Source organism: Leiobunum rupestre, chromosome 9 (genome assembly GCF_980474605.1).
Source record: "Leiobunum rupestre chromosome 9, qqLeiRupe1.1.hap1, whole genome shotgun sequence".
Classification (NCBI taxonomy): Eukaryota; Metazoa; Arthropoda; class Arachnida; order Opiliones; family Sclerosomatidae; genus Leiobunum; species Leiobunum rupestre.
In genome coordinates, this window is record NC_143392.1 from 40627966 (window position 1) to 40651703 (window position 23738).

General features: G+C 33.9%; 2 protein-coding genes across 3 annotated transcripts; both read left to right on the forward strand.

Annotated features, from left to right (window-relative positions):
• Window positions 1–2234: 2234 nt before the first annotated feature.
• LOC149927823 (uncharacterized) lies at window positions 2235–14724 on the forward strand. Of its 2 annotated transcripts, none has more exons than XM_090158838.1 (2): window positions 2235–2396; window positions 12854–14724. In XM_090158838.1, the coding sequence occupies exon 2, from the start codon at window positions 12998–13000 to the stop codon at window positions 14663–14665; it is 1668 nt and encodes a 555-aa protein (XP_090014964.1). In that variant the 5' UTR covers window positions 2235–2396; window positions 12854–12997; the 3' UTR covers window positions 14666–14724. The 2 variants fall into 2 exon arrangements, with proteins under 2 accessions (XP_090014964.1, XP_090014963.1); XM_090158837.1 differs by lacking the exon at window positions 2235–2396 and adding an exon at window positions 3512–3656.
• A 940-nt stretch (window positions 14725–15664) lies between these two features.
• On the forward strand, window positions 15665–19966 carry LOC149927824 (uncharacterized). Its single transcript, XM_090158836.1, has 2 exons — window positions 15665–15965; window positions 17625–19966. The coding sequence occupies exon 2, from the start codon at window positions 17733–17735 to the stop codon at window positions 19407–19409; it is 1677 nt and encodes a 558-aa protein (XP_090014962.1). The 5' UTR covers window positions 15665–15965; window positions 17625–17732; the 3' UTR covers window positions 19410–19966.
• Window positions 19967–23738: the final 3772 nt, after the last annotated feature.

A 23738-nucleotide genomic window follows, 5' to 3' on the forward strand; every position in this document is an offset into this window, starting at 1 on the left:
CATTCTCAATTGCAAGCTGTATTAGTTCGAGGTGTTGTCAAAAAATGGAAACAGGTCATTTATTTAGCATTTGATCAACGAATGACCAAAAGTATATTATTTTCGCTCATCACGGATCTTCATAACATTGGGTACAGAGTCATTGCGTGCATTTCTGATATGGGAAGTACTAATCAGGGATTATGGAAGGAATTTGGACTGCGTGTAGAAACGTCAAGAACTTGTGTGTTTCTATGTAAAATGTCGGCTACTTATAGTTCCTTTTCGAACCAGCTGACGTCACAGACCTTTAAAGAGTAACAGCCAATGGCAAAGCTTTCAGCATACACGATCCCCTTGATGCAAGCCTAAACTCTATGTTGGGTAAAGCGACCAATGAGATAACTCGTTGTCAATGACGTCAATGACCACGGCAAAATTCAAAAAACATTTCCCGTTCTTTTAATTTTTTCTAATTATCTACGAAACGTAAAGCAACGGAACTTTATATTCGGGTATTTTGAACGTAATTTCTTCGTTTAAAAGTAATATTAAGGCGGTAACGAATAATTTGCAACTTACTCTTTAACTTTAATAGGTGATTATGAAAAAGAATTGCGCGCAGAGGCTCACGGGAGTTGGTTATTTTTTGACAAAGCGTCGGCTGCTTAAATTCGTCTGCACCTACCGAGGCCCGCGGTCGTCCGCGTTTAGTAAAAAGCACCAACCATGGATTGATTGTTTGAAAAGTTAGTATTTTTCTAAAATTATTAAAAATACATAAAGTTAACAAATTTATTATATATTTTTTTATTTCTTATAGTTCTAGACCAAGTATTGATAAAGAAACAAGCCCAATTTTAGTTGACATTTTAAAGGCTGTAAAATAAATGACCACACTTACAATTAGGATTTAAATCTAGTTTTATATTGTACGAACCGTTTAAACGTCTTTAAACAAGAACTGGTACTAACGCCAATGGTTGAAAGGAATTAAACCTGAAAATGAATTAAAATCAATTTGGATAGAATTTAAAAATATTTCATTTAATAAATCAATTACCTTAATTTAACGACTTTGAAAACTTCTCTCAAAACTAAAAACGAAAAATCCTTTCGATTGAACAATGAAATTATAGAAATCTCGCTAACCCTTGCCCAACTAGCCAGACGAATTTACAAAAAGGGCCAATTTTGATACTTTCAACTTGGTAGTACCTAACCAAATCACGTGACCACCGATATTTTTCATAATCACCTATTTAACATCACAAAAATATAACAGTACAATCAGATTTGCTTTGAACTTTCAGGTTGATAAGTTGCGGAACTTCCAGTCTCCGATTGACTAGCAATTATTAAACTGGTCCAAGTTGAATTTTCATAATTAGGTGGAAATAAAAAATTGCTTCTAAGGACCAGTGAACCCCTAGTTTTTGAATAAATAAACTAGACCGAGCTATTAATAAACTGGTCTTTGACCCAGTGACCACCGCTTATTTCCAAGCCTGGTTCCTGACGTTTTCCAAAGTCAGAGAAATTATTCTCTGTTGATGTTCGCGTTTACGCATTTTCACGATTTCTGGAGCTGCGTGCTGTTCGAACATAATCCTCATCTATTGAAATATTATTAACCGAAAGTTTATCACGAAAAGACAATTTAGATTTTAAACTTCGAGGTTTTTTTTACTTTCTGAAAACTACAGTTTTGTAGTAGACAGTTTCTGATCATAGAAAATATAAAAGAGAAATAACAACTCAGCTGATTTATAGTTTGGGTGTACTTTAGGCCTATTAACTTCCGGTATTGTTAAGACTTAGTCTAGTTGCTATTCCTCTTCTATATTTTCCATGGGCAATCTCGTCCCTCTCGTGTTAAATTTTCAGCCTCAGGCCAAGGTTCGTAGAAAATTTTTAGACTATATATTAATTTAGAGATACATTCAAATCTACTCCCCGCGAAACAAGTTTTTGAAAATTTCGAATGTGCCGCCTCCTCTAAAATGACGAGAAAACGTTATCATATTACCCGTGGCGCCATCCATTTAAAAAAAAAAAATCTTTTTGCCGGAAAACGCGTCTTATTTGATCGAATCATTGAGAGATAGACGGCGCCACGGGTAGAATGATAAAGTTTCTCGTCATTTGGGAGCAGACGGCAGTATTCTTATTGGTTAAAAACATGTTTCGCGAAATACTGAAATTCGACGTTTTGATTGGACCTCTAGATTAATATTCCCAACTCAATGGACAGCGCGCGTAAAATAACAAAGTTGGCCGTAGATATAACGAAACAATGGATTGAAAATTCGGATTAGTTAAATTTTTCGTCTCCTACAACATTGTCTTCCATTTTCCAATGTTATTTATTTACTTTGGTCAAATTGTCATTGGAATAGTACATTTCAAGATTTAAGGTATAGTTTTCAGTTTTCATTATTTATATCAAACTGATAATTTTCTAAGTGGGATATGGTTGTTGGTACCCAACAAACCAACAGGCACCTTTGGTTGGTATATAAACATCGCCCATAGAATTATAAATTTCAAATAATAACTTTAAAAACGGTAGTTTCACCATCGTCTTGGACCTATCATCTAATTCGTTTCATGACAGTTTCTAGAGGACTACCATGAAATCCGAATGAACTCTAACTTAAATTGGTTTTATGCAATTCTCACCTTTTCATTTTATAAGCGCCTCTACAACTCCGAAAAATGATTAGTTAATCATGGTTGAAGTTAACTGTCATAATGGAAATATAAGTCTAGTCACTTATTCTAGAGAAGACCGATTGGAGGTTCAATTTCTTGTTTCCTAAGCCATTGACTGAATGGATGTGAGCTTACCACAACACATGAAGCAAAATCATCAAAGACAACATTTTCTTTAAGCATTTCATAAATTTGCGACGGGTGGACACTTGCCATTATTTTGTACAGGATTTCGGGATTTCAATGTTAATTTACAGTAGAGAGAGTTTAAAGATTTTGCGATTTTCGACAAAGTGTACGGCATTTTGGTAAATGTCCGACCGCTCGTAAATTTGGGCTCCTTTGACCAAGAAAAAACTATTTTAGTTTAAGTGGAAAATCACTAGACAGACAGGTTTTGAACTCTTAATACTCAGGGTGAAAAAGAGAATTAAATTCCTAGATGAGGGTGAAGGGAAAACTTGCCTCTTGTGGGACAGTATAGAATGATTATGGGTCATGTATTTTTGATGATAATTGTAAATATCTATGTTGAGAACTCTTAAATTTTTACTTAGTTAAAAAAGAAAAGTTATAGCAATTTCACTCTTGTGCTAGTACTGTTAGTAAGTGACTTTGATAGTGGTATAGCAATTCTCATGACCTTGTCCAAATTCCATTTTTGAGAATTTGTGTCATCAAAATAATTATATTTTGCTTCCTTTTTGTTATCATGAACCATTATGCTTCTCAATTGATTGTCATGTTTCCATGGTTGTAATCTATTTATCAAAGCTTAATTTGGTGACTTCTATAAATAATTTTTTTTTAAAGATTCATTGAGATTCATCTTCTATGTAAGATTGAACTGTGTACCTTTGGCTCTTCGAGGCAGATTTTAATGGACAAGATTTTATCACCCAACTACAGAAGCGTATACCACACCACGACTAAAAATTTAACACATTACACTTGCTAACGATGTAAGAAGAAATTGCATCTGTTGGGATGTTTAATTATTAACCATATTTTTTTAATCAAATAGTTTTTAAAAAGTCACTAGTTATTATTGTTGGCCAATATCGTATTTTAACCAATTCTGATACTGATTTTTAAAATTTACCGATACCAATTATTTAACCGATATTGGAGTTTCAGAAAATTGTTACCAATACCTTCATTTATTATTAGCGATATCTAACTGATTAATACCAATATCTAACTGATTTTTACCATAAGTGGATCATTCTCTCTAAGTATACAAATTCCGGGTCTCGGTCAGGTATCTTAGTCTGGGTTTCGTGATGTCAGAGCTTGTATAGAGAGCAAAATCCAAAGAGAAAAATTTTGAAAATATTTCGGCGAAGGCGCCACGGAGTGGTCAGAACGGCAACTAATGGGGCGTTTATTGAACAAAACTCTACCCTTGGATTTGAAACTGACCTTGAACAAATATGGTATAGGTTTTGGGGGGGGGGGGGGGGTAATTTGAAGAGCCTACCCCCAAAATTTCTCTCTCTTGGGCACTCTAGACACGTTTCAGACGTGAAACGTACCATAAGAGATGTAAGAAACGTTACATTTGGCAGTATAAATTCAGAGTGAAGTTGAGGTGATACACAGTATAGGGCTGCCAGACCAACCCCGACAAAGACTCTAGTCATAGGTAGCATAGCGTTTTGTCTACTTAGAGAGAATGATCCTCTTATGTTGTTACCAATACCTATATTTAACCAAATTTTACTGATAACGATTTATTCTGATAAATGACCGATAATGATTTTTTCATATTACAACTAAATTTATAACTGGTTTTTAGGAAATTAGGTGTCTTCTTAAACAATAGTTTTATCAGCAGTAATTTAAAGTTAGGCATCATGACAACTATTAGTAGCTGAGGCATCAGCAGAATAATTGCCTTTAGTACTGCTTGGCCTTTCAAATTTTAATTCTTCTTCAGACTGTGACGCAACAACCCTAATACTGCTTTCACATAAAATTGTGTACCTTAAGTAGATGGCTTCTGAGATTGGTTGTATTAAATGAGGTGCTTATATTCCGACCTCTCCTAACTTCTTGAGACCAAAAAGTACATTGAAAGTGTCATTCTTTTTAACTGTGAAGAATTTACCTATCTTGGCTTTCTTTTGAGAAGCCATTACATAGCTTACTGCACACCTGGGCTATACACTTAGGCAAAGGTCAAGGTTAGTGACGCCATCTGCTTGGTTTTTGAGAATATCAGGAAAAATCGGAAAATATTAGTATTGGTATCTGGTAAAATCGGTAATATTGACGCGAACTGATAAATCAGAAAAATCGCGATACTGGTAACAGATTCTGATATCATATCGGTTTCAGGCCATCACTACTAGTTATGAAGTTGGCCAGCAAAATTTTTTTCCTAAACAATCAGCAAGAACCACCAAAGCTACTTTAAGCGAAGAACATTAGCTATATAGGTAGATGAATATTTATCTCTTAAGAGATACAATGTATACTAATAAATTCACTAAGTGGCTTAAAGCAATCTGCAACAAAGTTTTGGTAAAACAAGGTCCTCATTATCCCCAACATGAAACATGGTTAATGAGGACTGTGCTGGGTTTTGTGATTAGTAAGCTGGCAAGCTGCAAGCCACGTGAAGAAATGTAAGGCTGTGAATTGAATTAAAAATAATTAGATCTCGCATGAATTGGTTAATTTAAAATGCTCCAGTAAATGTCAATTGTATTTGAAGAGCAAATAAGAGTATGTCAACTCTATTTCTGTGGCAATGGGCTTATAGACTAAATTAGTCTAATGATTTATCCTTTGACAGTCATTTGCTATTTGAATTTCTTTCCTTTCTCTGCCCATTTTTAAATAGGCCAAGGGTCACGAGTGACATAACTCCTCAATAATTAAAAACAAAATTTTAAGTTTAAGATAGTCACGCCATTTTAGGTTTAACTGTCCTGAGGTAGATGATTCCGCAATTTCAGCTGGAAGATCATTCTGTTGGAAAAATTGGTATTTTAAAGAGTTACTCTTAGAGAATTGTACAGATACCTTTTACAATTTAAAAAAGTAATAGTAGTGGCTCTCGATGTTCATGGGCAGCCTTGGAAATAAGGTTTTGTTTTAAACTGGTCCTTATGACCATTGACCCCCTAGCTTATGAATTATTAAACTGGTCTTATATAAAACGTTCAAATGTCATTTATAAGCCTAAAAAAACCTATACTACATGTTTAGAAGTTAGATCATGTTGGTAACATTAACTTTACACATATTCAAAATAGTTAACTTTATTTTATGAGTACCACAAGAATAGTACAATATAGTACTATCTCACCTAAGACTACTACCATAGCCTAGAAGACCCTCGTAATTTACCGTATTATATCTCTTTCTCTAGGCCCCGTAACTCCAGAGTCTCCGGTCCGTTACCGCGTAGCCAGGTAGCCTACCGTACTCCAGGGAAAGCGAGACTAGAGGATTGAGGGTTTGAGGCCAGAGGGGGGTTAGACAGTTTGACTCGTTCAAGAGATGCGAGCGAAGGGACTCTACATAAAACCTCGACGTGCGGCCGTGGTGGTAGTAAGCGGAGTCGCTGTACATAAATCCAGTGAATAGGGAAATCAAAATTGATATAAACCTTAAATTAATAGGTCATCTCCTATTATTTGGAATTATTAAACTGGTCACCTTCTGTTTTTTTGTTATTATTTCGAATTAATAAACTGGACACGGTGACCAGTGACCCCCCAAATTTTGAATAAATAAACTGGTCTGAGCAATTAATTAACTGGTCTTTGACCACCTGACCACCGTTATTTCCAAGGCTGTTCATGGGATGTATTTAATACCTCCTAATTCCTACACCCTTTTGGTAAAAGCACTGCTTGTCTTAAACTTGTTTATTTGTTGCTGTATTGTTGACAAAGATAGGTATACGAGATATATTTACCCAGGTAAATCAATTCATTTAAATCAAAATTTAAACCAAGATACAAATCAAGTAATATTTTTTAAATCACTCAATGGAGGAATAAAAAATGGCCGAAAATGATTACTAAAAAATTAAATTACATAGAAAATGTGAGCGAACTAAAATATTAAATAGTAATTAAATATAATTAAGATTTCATTTAATTCAAGGTAAACTAACTGATATAAGTAAGATATCAATTAATTATTCAGGAAAAGAGCCATTAATTGTATAAAAAAAAAATCCGATTTAAATAAAATTAGTTGATTTGAATGCTATTAAAAAAATAAAAAGTGCCAACCCTGCTATCTTCCTTTATGACGCTAAACCTATATCCACAAATCTGTGACATGTTTGTGGTAAAATAAACTGAGCTAGAAAGAAAATTAACTCGACTGAGCTAAGAGGAGGATTGTGAGAAATTAATACTGAACTGACCAGTAGTCAGATGATTAACCTATTAATAATAATATGTATTTAGAAAGAGTGAAACGCCTTACTCTTATGAATTGAAATATAGGTATAAATCACAACATTATAGAGCAGGGTTAATTGGCTTAAACCACACTGGTTTAAATCATGGTTTAAGTAATTTAAAAAAAAACTTTTTTAATTATTTGTTTTTTTATTAACTATAAATTATTCCAAAATGTTTGTACATTTTCTTACCGAAATAATTACATTTCTAAAACATTAACAAGGTGACCACATGTCCTATATTATCAATACCTTCCTATCAATTCCTAATTAGGTTTTCTTATATTGTATATAACCCCAAAACATTCCATCATTGTGGTACCTGTATTTAACTTCATTTTATCAAGATCTACTGTTCTTCAATAACTACAAACTGCTGCTAACCACTGCTTCCAAGTCTCTATACTGTTCTGCCTTGTTCTCTCCATGCTGTTCTGCTTTTTATATACTAACCCCACACTGGCGCCCTTGGGATATAGGTCTGATAAGATAAGGGCCTAAAAAAGATAAGGGTCCCCTAAAAAATAAATGTTGCCCCCTCAAAAATAAGTGTTGCCCCATGAAAAATAAATGTTGCCCCATGAAAAATAAATGTTGCCCCTCAAATGAAATTTTTATTTGCCTCCCCCCCATGCCCCCTGCCCCCTCAATTTAATCCATTCCCCTCAAAGAATATTCTCTGCCCCTTCATCTTTATTAGGTTTTGAAACTTCTATTAGTTGTAATTTTCCTTTTGGACCACTTGTCTTTGTGTAAGGTTTAAATCGTTATTTATAGGTAATTATTTGAATGGTCTGCTTCAGAAAGCAAGTTTTTTTTGTTGAACACCAAAAACATTTCACGGCGCCACTTATGTTAATTTTCGAAATTAGGTAACGAAAAAAATGTGCCACCTCACAAAAAGCTACTGCTCCCTTAACGAACTTTTTCTGGCTACGGGTCTGTGGTGATGTCTGATTATTGTAACATAATGTGAGCTTAAAAACCTTGCCAAACAGTTAATGGCAGCTTTTAAATTTAGCTAAAGCCAGTGTTGGGTAAAATACTTCATTCTCGGTATTTAAAATAAAATACTAAATACTCTTTGGAAAATGTATTTAAAATAAAATACTTCATTTTAGTACTTTAAAATACAAAATACTCTATTTAGGAACATTTGCTTTTAGTAACAGTTATTGCGCTATGATTATCTGTCAGTCCATTTCTTCTTGAAGTATGAATGAGTATTTAAAATGAAATACTAAATACTCTTTGGAAAAGGTATTTAAAATAAAATACTTAATTTTAGTATTTTAGACTACTAAATACTCTTTGGAAAAGGTATTTAAAATACAAAATACTCTATTTAGGAACATTTGCATTAAGTAACAATTATTACTCGATGATTATCTGTCAGTCTATTTCTTCTTGAAGTATGAATGAGTGAAGCTTTGGAAAACATGCGTTCGGCTAGTGCATAGGACCCATATTTCAGAAACACAATTTTTTCTGCTAGAAATCTATGCAACTCTTGTAAATCGGAAGAACAGGGCTCTATTAGATCTTTATGGCCTTCAGTATCATGATATATTTGATACATTTTGCTTTAACGTTCATTGTAATTTTATTAAAGCTAATTAATTTAAAAAATGATCCATTTAAAATTTTTGGAAAATTATCATTCTCCAACCCTTGGGGGTTAATGTATGCATTTTAACATAATAGATAAAACTGCTGCTGAAATAACAAACCATGAAATGTTCTCTTTTAAAAGCAAGGTCTAGGAACACAAAGCCGCTAGCACCACTCGGTAGGAAACATTGTGTTCTGCCAGAGATGATTATATGTGCTAATTCTTGTGTTAAACAGAGTATACGTATTTCATGATTAATTTTGAATCAGTGGACAACTCACTGGAATTACATGTTTATTCTCGTGCTGCTGCTTACTTAAAACATTTGAAATCCACAAAAAATATAGGAAAGTCGCTAAAATACCATCATTATATGTTGAATTGTAATATGATTATTGTTAAAAGTATTTAATTTAAAAAAATGCTACATACATTTTCAAAAAAATATTTGAAGTAAAGTATGAAATACTGAAAATGTATTTAAAATACCAAATACTGATTTATTTAAAATACTACCCAACACTGCATGTATCAGCCGACATGAGAAGTTCATAAACTGTTGGATTTTTGTATGCTAAGGAGATAATAAATCACAATGCTTCTGCTATGTACACTGAATAAGAATAATTTTGGACAGTTAATTATAGTACAAATTGGACCAAATTAAAAGATATGACCATGTAAATTTTTTTAAATTTATACTGCTGTAGGTATTGATAATTTGACTTTAATGAAAGCAAATTATTTTATTTACTTTAAACAAATAAAATCAAACATGATATTCCAACCGACACTGCCCATCTGCTAGTCTGAAACTTGCAACCTTTCAATCGATATTTTCCCATCATTAAGTACCTTATTTTGAAATACTATCTAGAACTCGTAGCCTGCAGGAAAAATATCATTGACATTTATAGAACATGGATTCTAGGGATGTAGAAAAAATATAAATATGAAGAAATATTGAAATGATTTTTGGGAGTAAACCTTACTGCTTCAGTGTCTTGACTTTATAAAACTGACCCATAATACCATTTCTTATTTCCAGTTTACATAACAGAATATATTTTTGTTATTATTAACTGCCATAACTGATCCACCCTTACACCATCCTGAATTAGGCTTAGTTGAGTTATCGTTGATCATTATTTCTTAAGTAGTTGATTTTGTTAAAAGAGTCCAGAATATTCCACTCTGCTACCATATGTGGTAAAATAAAATCAATCTGCAATATTAAAGTACAGCAGCTTTTTTTCCTTATGTATTTCGGCGGATATGATAGAGTTTAACGCAGAGATTACGAGGTTATTTTTTTGGCCGCAAATGAAGATTTAATTTTTTTATTTAATTTAAACGTTTTGACAATTTTTGGAAGTTTATATTTTTTTGTTGCAAATATTTAGAGTGTATGTCGTGTATTCGCCGACACCACTCACTTTTTTTTAATTTTGCTGAAAAACAGTTTTTAGTGGTAGTAAGTATTGGCATCTGACAGTGCTGCATGTTTGCTACGCTCTAGTGCTGGGGGCTCAACGCCACCCCAGCCCCATACTTATGTTACTGATGGGCCATCAGGATTAGTACCTACTAACATCATAACTATACAATTGTAAAGCGAAAAACCTTTTTAGTACCTGAGATTTCAATAAATTGTAAGACAGGCAAAGTGGGGTACGTGACGGGTAAAAGTTATAGCAAATTTAGGGTGAAACTGTACTTAAATATTTATTTATTTATTTAAAAATGTTCGAAAGTTTCAAGGGTTTTGCTGAATGCAGCAAAGCCGCAGCTTTCAAAAATTCCAAAAACACTTGTTTTCCTTGCTGTTTTGCCCTGTTTCTAAACATGGCTCTGGCTAGATATCCGGGGATAAACCGTTTCCTCCTACCTGAAGGTGGCTAAGCTCGTTTGGCATGTGCCTCTATATGGTTGGAATGTGTCCCAGTTTCAGGATCTTTTAAGTGTAACGAATGGTTAACTTAAAAGTGCCTGAAATTGGGATCACAATTTAACATGTCATAACTTTTCCAGCAATTCGAATTTATGGTTGAACCCGGCACAATCCACATCTCTCTTAGCGACAGGTACCATAAAAAACGCTTTGCTCTCTCAATCCACTCCACCAAACACGCACTGTCCTTCAACTCCCAAATTTTGATTTGTCGATCTTCTATTATCTAACCCATGGAAGTTTTTAGTGTGACCTGTTTGGTATGGCACTGTTCTAATTAATGACTGTTGATCAATCAAACCATTAAAATGGATGTACACTCTGTTTAAAAAGTCTTTGACATGTGAAATTTTTTCCCTCTTTTTAATTCTGCTAGAAAACTATAATAGATAGATCGATGAAACCAATTGCCACTATTATTTATTTTCTAACAGAATTAAAAAGAGGGCAAACATTTCACCTGTCGTAGAATTTTTAAACAGTGTACAAAATGCACTATATCTATTAACACTAGTAGTTTGAATCAGTATTGCAAATTAAATGAGACTTATAGGTTTCTAATCTATTTTCCCCTGTCCTATTTACAATATACGTAAATGCTTTCCCAAAAGCCTTAAAATATACAACTCTCTCTCAGTTCGCAGACGACACGGCCATGACTACAGCAAATGCCGATCCTAACATAGTATTAACCCATCTTGATAGAGAATTCAAAAACTGCGAGGACTGGTTCTCAAAAATAGACATGCAAATAAATGCCTCAAAATCAGAATTCATACTACTTGGACCACAAGCAAAGATTGTCGAACAAACCACAGATTTATCCTCTTCAAAAATTAAGAGAGTGAAAACAGCCAAATATCTTGGATTCCAGTTGGACGAAAAACTTTCCTGGAAGCCTCATATTGAGGCCCTAGTTAGCAAGATAATAATAATAATGTCCGATCATAAATCAATGTTATAAAACTGCTGTCGCCCCTGTATTTGACTATAGTGATTTTCTATATGCAATGGTCAAAAAACATTCACTTGACCAACTGCAAGTTCTACAAAATACAATGGGCAAAATCATACTTGGGGTAAACAGAAGAACTTTGACAGATTTAGTGCATATAAAACTATCCTGGCATTTTCTCGAGACTAGGAGAAAAATTCATCTTGCCTGCCTTGTCTTTAAAGCTCGGAAAGGGCACCTTCCATCTTATCTAAACTCGCTGTTTCAACAACCAATGGACATACACCATTATAAGGTGCATACACGGCATGAAATATTACATCGCAAGATTCACTTCTCTCAAAGCAGCATATATCTTATAGAGGGGCCTTCCTCTGGAACTGCCTCCCAAAAGATTAATATTAGAGTTGCAAAAGACTATAAATACTTTCAAAAAATCCCTAAACTTATTCTACTTGGACAACTGACAACAGTATTCTTTAATTACATTTACCTTATTGTCTTTATTAAATTTTAATTGTAATTATTTATGTTGATTTAATTAGGGAGGACCCTATGTAAAATAGCTATGCTAAGACGGATATCCACAATAAAAATGATGATGATGATGATTATTATTATTATTAGCTATTTTAAATTATTATATTTTGTGGTTCTGCCTCTGTCCTATCTTCCATTAGTTTTTGTAGTTTCCGAGACTTACTTCCTGTCTCATTGTAATTTAGGGGTTTTTGTAGAATTTTATTACCGTATAAAATGTGTAAGAAACAAAGTATGTTCTCATAAGAATGAGATAAAGCTTGAAGTCAGTCGTGATAATTATTCGTAGGTTATGTTAAGGATTCCTAGTCCAGCTGTTATTATAGTTAACTTGTGGCACTGGATGCATTCTGTGAAACACTTGTTTTGCATTGAGTTAAAAATTTCCTAACCCATTTATTATAATCTTTATAATTTGAATTGTCCAGAAGCAAAAATGCACTAATTAGTTATTGATAGTTTTATAATTTGGTCTCTATGGCTAAACCTACAGATCTATTTTGTCTTATTAACTGTTGGTTAGACCCAAAAATAAAATCTTTTCTAGTAGCTAATCAAATGCAAGGTAATTTCTTGATATATTGATATAAGTTTTATTTTTGTGTAGTAAAACAGAAATTAACATACCCTTTTTTTCAGCACCAAATTTTCAATATAAATTTCTCTTTCCAGCGTTGATGTTCAGATGATTAGTAGTTTGGTTCTGGTGACAAAGAATTCAGCTTCTCAAAATTATGCAATTTTTTGGGTTACTTGTTAACAATTTGAGAAAGTCAGAAACCAAAACAATTGGTATTTACTATTTTACATGAGAAAATGTCAAGCCTAAACATAAGTGTTCGACTCGCCAAAGCAGCAAGCACTGGTAAATTTAGTATAAATATTAATCGTTCAAATAAAATGATTCGCAATTATATATCAAAACGAAGAAACAATTGTAAAAAGCCATTGATATATCCTTGCAACTTTTGTGGGCGGAAATTCACTACAGATGGGCAAAAGAGACGGCATGAAAAATCCCACATTGAAGAGCCTTATTCTTGCGAATTTTGTGCTAGACGTTTTGATTTTAAGGCAATCTTAATTGAGCATAAGAAAAAATGTGGTGGTACAAACCGTGAAGATTTTAATTTAAAATGTGAGTCTGAAAATGTGACCAAGCAGAATAAGGAGAATGACACGAAGTATGTGTCTACAAATGTTGTCACTAAGCATTTCCAGTGCAAAGTGTGCCATAAAATCTTCCCCTCAAATAAAACTTATGAAAAACATTTCATAGACGTGCACATCAAAAACAGGCTGAAATGTCAAGAGTGTTCCTACATTTTCCAACATCAAGATGCATTAGATGACCACAGTCATAACTCCAATAATATAAACAAATTGTTTGCATGTAATATTTGTTGTAAGGAATTCAGTAGTATTAAATGCCTTAACTGTCACAAAGAAATTTCGCACAAAATCGGATACAATGAAAGTTCAGACGATAAAATCCTTGGTGGAAACAAAATTTTAAATATTGCTAGTATTTTGAACAAAAAACACAACCATACGAGCTCAACTGATGATAAAAGTGTAGATGATATAGAAGAGGATCTATTAGATTTTCAACCTATGGACAGTGATTCAAATGATAGTACGATTTCATATGATGTAGAAGACCAAAAGCCAAATTTTAGGAATTTAAGCTCATTGAAGGAGTATTCTTCTGAAGTAGAAACTAGCAGTATTAAAAAACAGTTTGACTTGGTATCTAGTTCCATATATCACTTATCAACTGCTGCTTCCAAAAAACTTTCTCTTAGAAAGAAGCTTAAGAGTGTATCTTATGAAGATTCGTTGGTGGATGATATAGTCTTTTATTCAGAAAATGAAATGCAAATAGATTTCTCAAAAAGTAAAAATACATCTGGTAAAAGCTCAAATAGGCTCTCACATTCCATAACTTCAAAAAACGAGGAAAACGTTGTGTCTTATCTTCCGAAGTGTTACGTCAACATCAAGAAACTTTCGGAAAAAAAGGTTTTGGCTTTAACAGGTGGTACTGCAAGCTCAATTAAAATCCCTATTATTGCAAAGAATATTGCTACTCCCACTGAAATTCTCAAACAAATTGGCATAGAGCCTCGAGATACTATTGGACTGAAATGTGACTGCTGCAAAGCTGTTTTTAAAAGCTCGAAACAAAAGATACAACACATGAGGCAGCGCCATCAAAACCTCATCTATAAGTGCAAAGATTGTGAAAAATTGTTCAAGGCAAAGGGCAACTTAAGCAGGCATTACATTGGCCAACATGCTGGTATTAGTTTTTTTAAATGCCAGTTTTGTGATCGAGGATTTAATTACAAAGATTCCTTGAACAGACATATTAAATTTCATTTTCAAGAAAATAGATTTCCATGTAAAATTTGTGGCGAGCGATTTATTGACTTATATGAACTGAGAATTCACAGAGAGTATCATGTTAGTGTAGAAGTGTAGAATCATTGTAACCAATTGTTTGTGTGCTTGTTTGGTAATTTTTCATTTTCATGTTTCGAGTTTTTATTTAAATAGTTTTATTTCCAAAATAATTTTTTTGCTTTCGTTGTTGCTCTAAAACAAAGTATTTATCCCCATTGACGACTTTTCATGTTAAATCCAAATAGTAAAGATGTCTACTTAAAGGGGAAGGACCTATTTTGAGATTTACATATTTGAACTTACGTATCCATAATCAGTAATGGATATAGGAGTTAGGCGGTATAACTTTGTGGGGAGGCTCCAAATTGATTTGTTTGTAATTTTGTATTACCATTTTAACATTCCATATGTTACCCAAATATCCAAATTGAGCAGAAAGGTGGTATTTAGTGGTTTTAGCATAAAAATTGCTTTACCTTTTGAAAAATATGGTCAATTTATAAGGTTACTTTTTTTGGTGATGGAATTATTTCCTGCTGGTATTTCATAATTGTGTGGTGTTGTTGTATTGTAAATTGTCTTTCTAATGGGTTTTTCAATGCATGGTTGAGTTTTAGTGAAGCACTGTGTGTAAGGTGAATCATGAAGTTTGTTGGCTGAAAATACTGTGCTAATTTTTGTTATTGTCAGTTTTTCTGCATTTACAATTAATTAAATCTAAGACTTCTTATTAACTCGAAATATATTATTAAATATATAGCTCAAAAAATTTTCAATACCAAAATGAAGTATTAATTTACTATTATATTTTGTTTCTCCAAACCCTGGCTGCTTATTAAATCATTGCGGCTAGTATATTTGTATAATTTCATTTGCAGTCTGCCTCTAACTTAACCTAAATTTACGTAATATGAATCTGTATTAAAGTTATGGTCTAATTTGTTTTTATGTTGATTGCAGTTCCTATATATATGTACTTCATTTTCTAAATAAACTGTTTTATTCAACTTATTATTTCTCTAATTTAAACCATTTGTGTAACATTATATTCATACAAAGTAGGGTTTTTTGACTTGGTCATTAAAGGGAGTATAACCCCTCTTGTTTGGTAGGGTGTGTTTTGACTATACAGAGTAGTTTCCACAAGCCATCGAAGCAAGGGGTAGCAAGGAGTTAGTTTAGTTAGGGTGTAAAACCTTTTTCAGAATTTGGTGGTAAAACGTGACCAAACTAACTTGTATTTTAAAAAATAGCCTTATGACGGATTTTTCTTTCCAAATAGGTTCATCTATAACACATGTAAAATTACAAGGAATATGAGGGTTATTTTCTATCTCAATATAAGTAGAATGTACTAGCTATAGCCTGGATTTTGAAGGTAACATTTAGAAAAGGGCATAGTATGAAAAGGCCCTTCTTCGTATTGAGCAGGGTTATACCCCTTAACAAAAAATAAGCTGGTTAATACTCTTTATATGCCCTAGGTTAGCAGGGCCGGCGGATAATATGGGTATGGTGGGTAGAAGTACCCACCCGGAATTGATGTCATCAAAGTCGGTACTATGGGGATAGAGCCATGGCCATTGTCACAGAATAGCTAGGTTTCCACAATTTTCCAGGGACTACGTATTTTTTCTATCCCCTCCTTGATTAAGTTAATTCATTCAGTATAAAACTGCAGAAGTAAATTTGTAAAATAGGTTATTAAATATTAGTTTTTAATTCTAATGAGACAAGCGTGAATAGTAAAATGCAGTCTTCCCAAAAGGGCAAATCACAACTTAAGCATAGACCTTTGACAAGTCTTTTCATTTCCTTCGCGTCCATCCCCTTTCTATTTCTGAAAATACGGTAAAGACTGACTTCTATCGGGAAGTGATGCAGAAGTTAAATACAACACTATCTTTATCTCATGCTTTAAATATCGGTGCTGTTGAAAACTATGCACGCGGCACTGCCCCGATTGAAATAGATTAAAGTAAATCATCAAAATCAAAATTTAAAAATACATAAAATGACAAAAGCATAATTTTCATAAGTGTATTTAAACGTTAATGTTTGTCGTCATTAGTCTCTTTGTATCAAACATTTAAATAAAATAGTTATTAGCTACCTCCCGTTGTGAAGTAGGAATTATAAGTGCATATGCTGACACTATAAATTTTAGAAGGTAAACGATACTAAATGTATATTACATATATGATATTGAGTTGATTATTTGGTTAGTAGTGGGCTCTAATGTAAGTGTTCAAAAAAATAAATAACTGATTCTCCCTAAACTGCTTATTTGACACCAAAGCCATAAAGTCTCCATTTATTTTTTAAATAATTGTAATTTAAATAATCGGTGCCTAATTTTAAGGAACAAAGTCTTCTACCACAAATTGGGGTAGTAAAAGTACCCACAGTTGTCAGTACTACGTTTTATAACGTTGTCTCTACCTTTCTATATAATTGAGTTTAAATATTAGTACTCAGATCCTTCAAACATCGTTACACGTAGCCATATGAATTTTAATAGCTACATGAAATCACGCGTCAAAATATTTGGAAAAATTGTTGAATCAGTTCATTTCCGAAAATGCAAAGCGCAGTACAGTTTTTGCATTGCGCAATTAATACTATGTAATAATAAATTTTAATAATACTAAATTTTTGTAGTTTTTACCTCTATCAATTTCTCTTAATTAGTATTATATAGGCCTATCTTTTTATGTAGGATAACCCAATAAATCCGCCCCCCCCTTCTTCTGACTACCCACCTGAGATTAACACGATCCGCCGGCCCTGTAGGTTAGTACCTAGTTTTAACCTTGGATTTGTTCTCAAGCACCATAATAATACTAAGTAAATACTACCTTTCATAACCAGCTTCATACTATATTGACCAAATATAGATTGGTTTAAAACTAGGTCGCTACCTATTTGATACCCTTTGCCCCTGATAAAATGGGCATTAGCTATGGTTTTGTTAATTATCTGTTGAACTTGATATTAAATTACAATGAAAATAATTTTGGTTTATTTATCTTTTCAGCTCTGAAGGTCACATGTTCAGATTCCTTATTTGAGCATCATAAACTTGAAGAATTAGCACAATTTGAAACTAGTGACAAAATTACCTATTAGTATATAATATAAAAGAATGTCAAGAAAAAAGCAGAATATTCAGCTTTCCAATACTGCAATTGCTAGTAAAGTTAGTATAAATATTAACCTTTCAAACGAAAGTATTAGGATGCAAGTAAAAAAGCAGAGAAACGATGGTAAAAATCCATTTGTATTTCCATGCAATTTTTGTGGGAGGAAATTTACCACAGAATGTCAAAGAAGACGACATGAAAAGTCCCACATTGAAAAGCCTTACTCTTGTAAATTTTGTGGTAGAAGATTTGATTTCAAGTTAATGTTAATTCAACATGTGAAAAAATTCTGTGGTGCAAACCAAAATAAGTATAGTAACTTAAAATGTGTGTCTGAAAATTTGTCAAAACAGAAAAAGGATAGCAACAAAAACTATGTGTCGACAAATGTCACGAAACATTTCCAATGTAAAGTATGCCATAAAATATTTCCCACAACTGAAACTTATGAAAAACATTTCATAGACGTGCACATAAAAAACCGGTTGAAATGCCCCGAGTGTTCCTACATTTTCCAACATCAAGATGCACTAGATGAACATGCTCATAACTCATATAATAAAAATAAAATATATCCCTGTAATATATGTCTTAAGGAATTCAGTAGTATTAAATGTCTAAACTGCCACAAAGAAATTGCACACCAAATTAAATGCAATAAAACTAATAAAGGAAACAATTCTAGCTCTCCTTTTGCTGAAGATTATTTTCATGATGCAATGAATTTTGAAACTACGTACAGTGATTCAGATGGTAGTACTTTTTCAAGTGATTTGGAAGATCGCAAACCGAGTCAAAGTTTTTTGGAAAAAGCATGTGATCAGGATTATAGAACTACTTATTCACCCACGTCAAAGAATCTCATTGTCAAGGAGGAGTTTGATTGCCTGTCGAGTTCAAAAGATACCTCATTAGGTTCTCAGTGGGCTCATGGTGAAAATGTAGAGAGCCAAACTACTGAAAATGAAACTTCGAATGAAAAAAGATTATCACTTCGAAATAATCTTAAAAATGTATCTTATGAAGATTCATTGGTGGATGATATAGTTTTTGATTCTGATAATGAAATGAAACTGAGTGTTTCAAAAAATATAAATGCTCATAAAAACACAAAAGTGAAATTTTGTACTAAAAATGTTGATAAACTAAACAAATGGATGAATATTTCTTCAACTGGACTTCCAATGTGTTATGTGAAGCTTGAAAAACTTTCGCATCAAAGTATAATGGTTCTAATGGGACAAAATATGAAGAAAATTCCAGATGTTACCAAGAATAGTGATACACCAAGTGAAATTCTCAAGAAAATAGGCATTGAACCTAGAGCTGCTATTGGGCTGAAGTGTTACTGCTGTGAAGCTTTATTTAAAAGTTTTAAACTAAATATCCAACACATGAGGCAGCACCATAAAAACCTCATCTATAAATGCAAAGAATGTGTAAAATTGTTCAACTCAAGATGTAATTTATCTAGACATTATATTGGCCAACATGCTGGTATAAATTTTTTCAAATGTCAGTTTTGTGACCGAGCATTTAATTATAAAGATTCCTTAAATCGACATGTAAAATTTCATTTTCAAGAAAAGAGATTTCCATGTAAGATTTGTGGTGAACGTCTTATTGACTTGTATGAACTGAGAATTCATAGAGAGTCTCATGTTAGTGAAGAAATGTAGATTTTTTCCAAGAAACCAATGGCGTAAATAGGGCTCTAGCAGACTTCCACCATGTGGAGGCCCTTAAATTCCTTTCGAAACTAGTGAAATCCTTACCTTTTGTCGTGGGGCTCATGTTTACCTCGGCAACGCCACTGCAACAAACAACTCAAGATGTAATTTATCTAGACATAATATTGGCCAACATGCTGGTAAAATATTTTCAAACGTCAGTTTTGTGACCGAGCATTTAATTATAAAGATTCCTTAAATCGACATGTAAAATTTAATTTTCAAGAAAAGATTCCATGTAAAATTTGTGGTAAACGTCTTATTGGCTTGTATGAACTGAGAATTCATAGAGTCTCATGTTAGTGAAGAAATTTAAGGCTTTATCCAAGAAACCAGTGGCGTAAATAGGGGCCTAGCAGACTTCCACAATGTGGAGGCCCTTAAATTCCTATCGAAATTAGCGAAATCCTGAAGTTTCGCTTGGGGCTCATGGATATCTTAGCAACGCCACTGCAACAGTGTGATTGTGTATCATTTATTTTTAATTTCAGCGTGTTAAAAAATAAATGTGCATCGTTAGTTTCTTTATATTTTATAATAAAAAAAATTCTTCATTTTATATGGTTAGTGTATTTTTTATTTTTCAAATAATTTCTTACAATTACTCTACATAATCCGTTGAAGTAATTGGTAGAGTCAAAGAGTAATTGGCCGTTAAAGAAGAAAACCTCTTATATGATCTTCTTCAGACCCCGTAAAGTATCGCCCCCTATGGGTGGCGCAGCGCTAAATATTTTAATCTTATCACGCGATTTCCCACCTTAACCCGAGAAGAAAATTTCTCGCAACTCTTTAAAATTACTTAATCTACTACATTCTCTTTATAAAAATAAAGTAGGTGTTTAATCGGAATTTTTTTATTACAATTAAAACCGACCAAAAACTTGCAATTGCATTAGTTGCTCCCCCATGAGATGGATATAGCCCCCTACCTAGAGATACGAATCGGTAATTTACGCGGTAAATTAACCTGGTAACAGTAATTTACAATTTTCTCAGGTAAATTACGAAAATGGTAATTACCAGGGTAATATAATTACCATGGTAATTTACCATCGTATTCGTGTTTCACTGTTTCTCAATTTTCTTTGATCTTTCGGGTTAAAATGTATCTAAAATACGTCGCACAAGATTACAAAACTCAAAACCTAACGTTATTCGCGTTTAAGTGTATTTTTGCATCGTTTAATAATGTAATTTCACTCCAGCTAGATCATAGGCCAAAACCGCGTTACGTACTAACTCGAAGAGCTAGGCACCGCGGCGCCACCTAGATTCGTTTTGGTTGCGAATTTCCAAGGAGTCGAAGGCCGTGTTAGAATGAAGTCATCAACGGTACCGGTTCAATTAACTATCGATGAATCTGACGAGAATGAAAACGATAGTGAGTACCCTGAGGAATATGATGATACTGATAATGCATCTCAAAATGAAGATAATTGAACATTTTTGGGCATTTATAACCTATTGTGGTAATTTATAAAATGCGAGGGGCTAACCACTCTTAGAAAGTCTGTACACCGGATTACGCTTAGATTAGCACTGCCAAAGGCAGGGACTTCAAAGGTTACGCGTAATCCCATTAGTACAGTCAAAGGTACGGCTCTGTACACCGATTACGCGAAGTGATCAGCCCCTCGATAAAATGTATAATACCCAATAAAAGCGTTTTTTCTTTGTATTCCTTGTTTTAATCGTAAAAAAAAACCTTTTCTTATATATAAAAAAAAGAAAATTATGGTAATTTACCGCAACACGGTAAATTACTGCGTAATTTACCGCGTAATTTACTGATTTCCTAAATTACGGTAATTTAAGAACTACCCATACCCCGTCGCAAAATACATAGACATACGTATTTAAAATAAAATACTAAATAGTCTTTGAACAGTATTTAAAAGAAAGTGCTGGACTACGGGCGCATATTCCAATATGCTTGCGGTAAAGGTAAAAAGTGTTTTAAAGTTTTCGCGGGGAAAACGGAAATGCCTCCGTATGGTAAATTACACCATTAAAGACATAACTACTAATATAGTGACATAATGAAAACACGTGGGGTAAATAACGCCCTCACCCAAACGAACGCTCATGTCTTTGATCTGAGAAAATCGGCGGTTGGCCGACCGACGGGCGAATATGAGGTCGAGCTAAAAGTTTTTTTAAATCCTATTGTACGCAAAGAAAAGAACGAGATGCCGTCTGGAAGAATGGCGAAATGAGCAAGCCATGATAACACGCGCTACTGGACGCTTTTTTTTGCCACCAACCTCTTTATATTTCGCACTTCACTTTTTAGTAGACGTAACAATGCAAAATTTTTAATAGTAACTGTTTGGTACCCTGTAAGAAAATTATTAAAAACCAAAACTTTCTCTACCAACCCCACTCTTAATTACTTTTAACCTCTAAAATTATAGCTGGTTGCCGCTTAAACCACGGACTTTTAATCTAAGAGGACCAGAGAGGCGGCGCGTTTTTAGCCCCGGGGAAGTGATCAGAGTACTGCAGGAGATTAGGAGTTGGCCAAGGTCATTGAAGGAGAAAATATGGCGCGCGTCTATCGGCCAAGAAAAAATGTTGTTGGCACTATAAAGAAGAAGAAAGATGTTCACAGCGATCATTTTTACGCTGAAAGGATAGTTTTCGATTCTTTTAATTTTTTTTTATAATTAATATGAGTAGTTTACTAGATTAAAAAAATTACGTATTTCTAAAATTATCATTAATGAGTTAGGCCTTTGTTCGTGTAAATAGTTCGAGGCTTAGTTGAGTTGGTGGTATTTAGACAGAGATAATATATGCACTGTTTGCTTTTCGGCATTTTAGAAGGCATACATACTATTACGTATTCCTTGTACATAACACTTAAAGCTTTAATTAATTTAAATACCATTAAAGAGTGAAAACTGAGAGAATAGAAATTTCGCCTTATTGCATCGCCATTTTGAAAATTTAAAGTCACGTGGTACAAATGACCTTCGCAGACTCCCATAGAACCTCTCGGGCTGATCGAAGCGCGGGGAGAGATAATTTATACAGTGAAGGCTAGCCCTCTCTGATCCTCTTAAATTAAAAGTCCGTGCCTAAACCAACGGTTTGCATCACACTAAACAAAAAATTTCCAGGTGACATTTTATTCAAAATGGGGGGAGGGAGGGGGGCGGCGGTTGTAATGGGCCGTGAGATTTCTGGCCAATTCGCGGGACCACACAGCCCGTGTACGCACTATTGTCAGTGGCGGCTTAAGAAGGCTGGGTCCCCGGGGCGGCGGCAGTGTTTTGTGACACCCCTCAGGACCGTGCAGAAGTTTTAACGGGTCCGTCTTCTTCAAGTTTATTCGTTCTGATTTGCACCCCCCCCCCTTGAGCTTCTCCGATGGCACCCCCTGCTGCCCTAGTACCCGGGGCGGACCGCCCCCCCCGCCGCCCCCCCTTAGGCCGCCACTGACTATTGTGCTATTTGATTCTCGTACCAATTGATACCAGTGCCATCTAACGTGTTTCGCGTTTCGCTACCTTATTTCCAAAACTAGGGAACTCGAAAAATTCGGTTTGTCTAAAAATTAATTGAAATTAACGTGTTCGCGTTTCGCTACTTGATTCCCAAACCCAGTAAATCGAAAAATTCATCTTTGGTTTATTAAGTGTATGTGCAAGATGATTGAAACTTAATTCAAATTTAATATTTAAAATATAGTTAATACATCGGGTAATTGTGTGTACTTGAATGTCTTGTTTATTAGAAAGGTGACTAGGTGGTTCTTTAAGAAGGGCTTTCTAATTATTTAATGAGATAGAATGAAGCATGACACCCTACTCTTATTGTATGCGAGTCCGGTTTATTACGTTGTTACTAAATAACCTTAACTAAAAAATAGTCAAAAAGATTAACGTTTGGTAGTTAAACTAGAACTAAATATGGTAAAGACCGTAGTACCTTCCCCTTAAAAATATAATTTAACATGCCTAATTCGAATTTCCCGCCTTGAAATTAAAATTTCCCTCTAATAAAATAAGTGAAAGTGGTGACCTTGACTATCTTCCCTCTTCGGCCTATAGCCGACTCTGAGAAAATGTTAAAAAAATTCACTCTACGAGAGGAGCTGAACTGCTAGAGTGAAAAGGGGAAAGAGTGATGATTTTTGTTTATCACTTTCAATTTTGAGCTGCGGAACCCATGGAATATCGTATGTACCTGTGTAAATAGGCTTCAACTCCGGCTGGAAAATTGTACGGGGAAGATATTATGGAGAGCGGTGGAAGTATCACGTTCCAAAGG

Excerpts from the sequence above, each read along its gene's own strand:
- LOC149927823 (XM_090158838.1), top strand. The coding sequence starts at position 12,998 with ATGTCAAGCCTAAACATAAGTGTTCGACTCGCCAAAGCAGCAAGCACT.
- LOC149927824 (XM_090158836.1), top strand. The coding sequence starts at position 17,733 with ATGTCAAGAAAAAAGCAGAATATTCAGCTTTCCAATACTGCAATTGCT.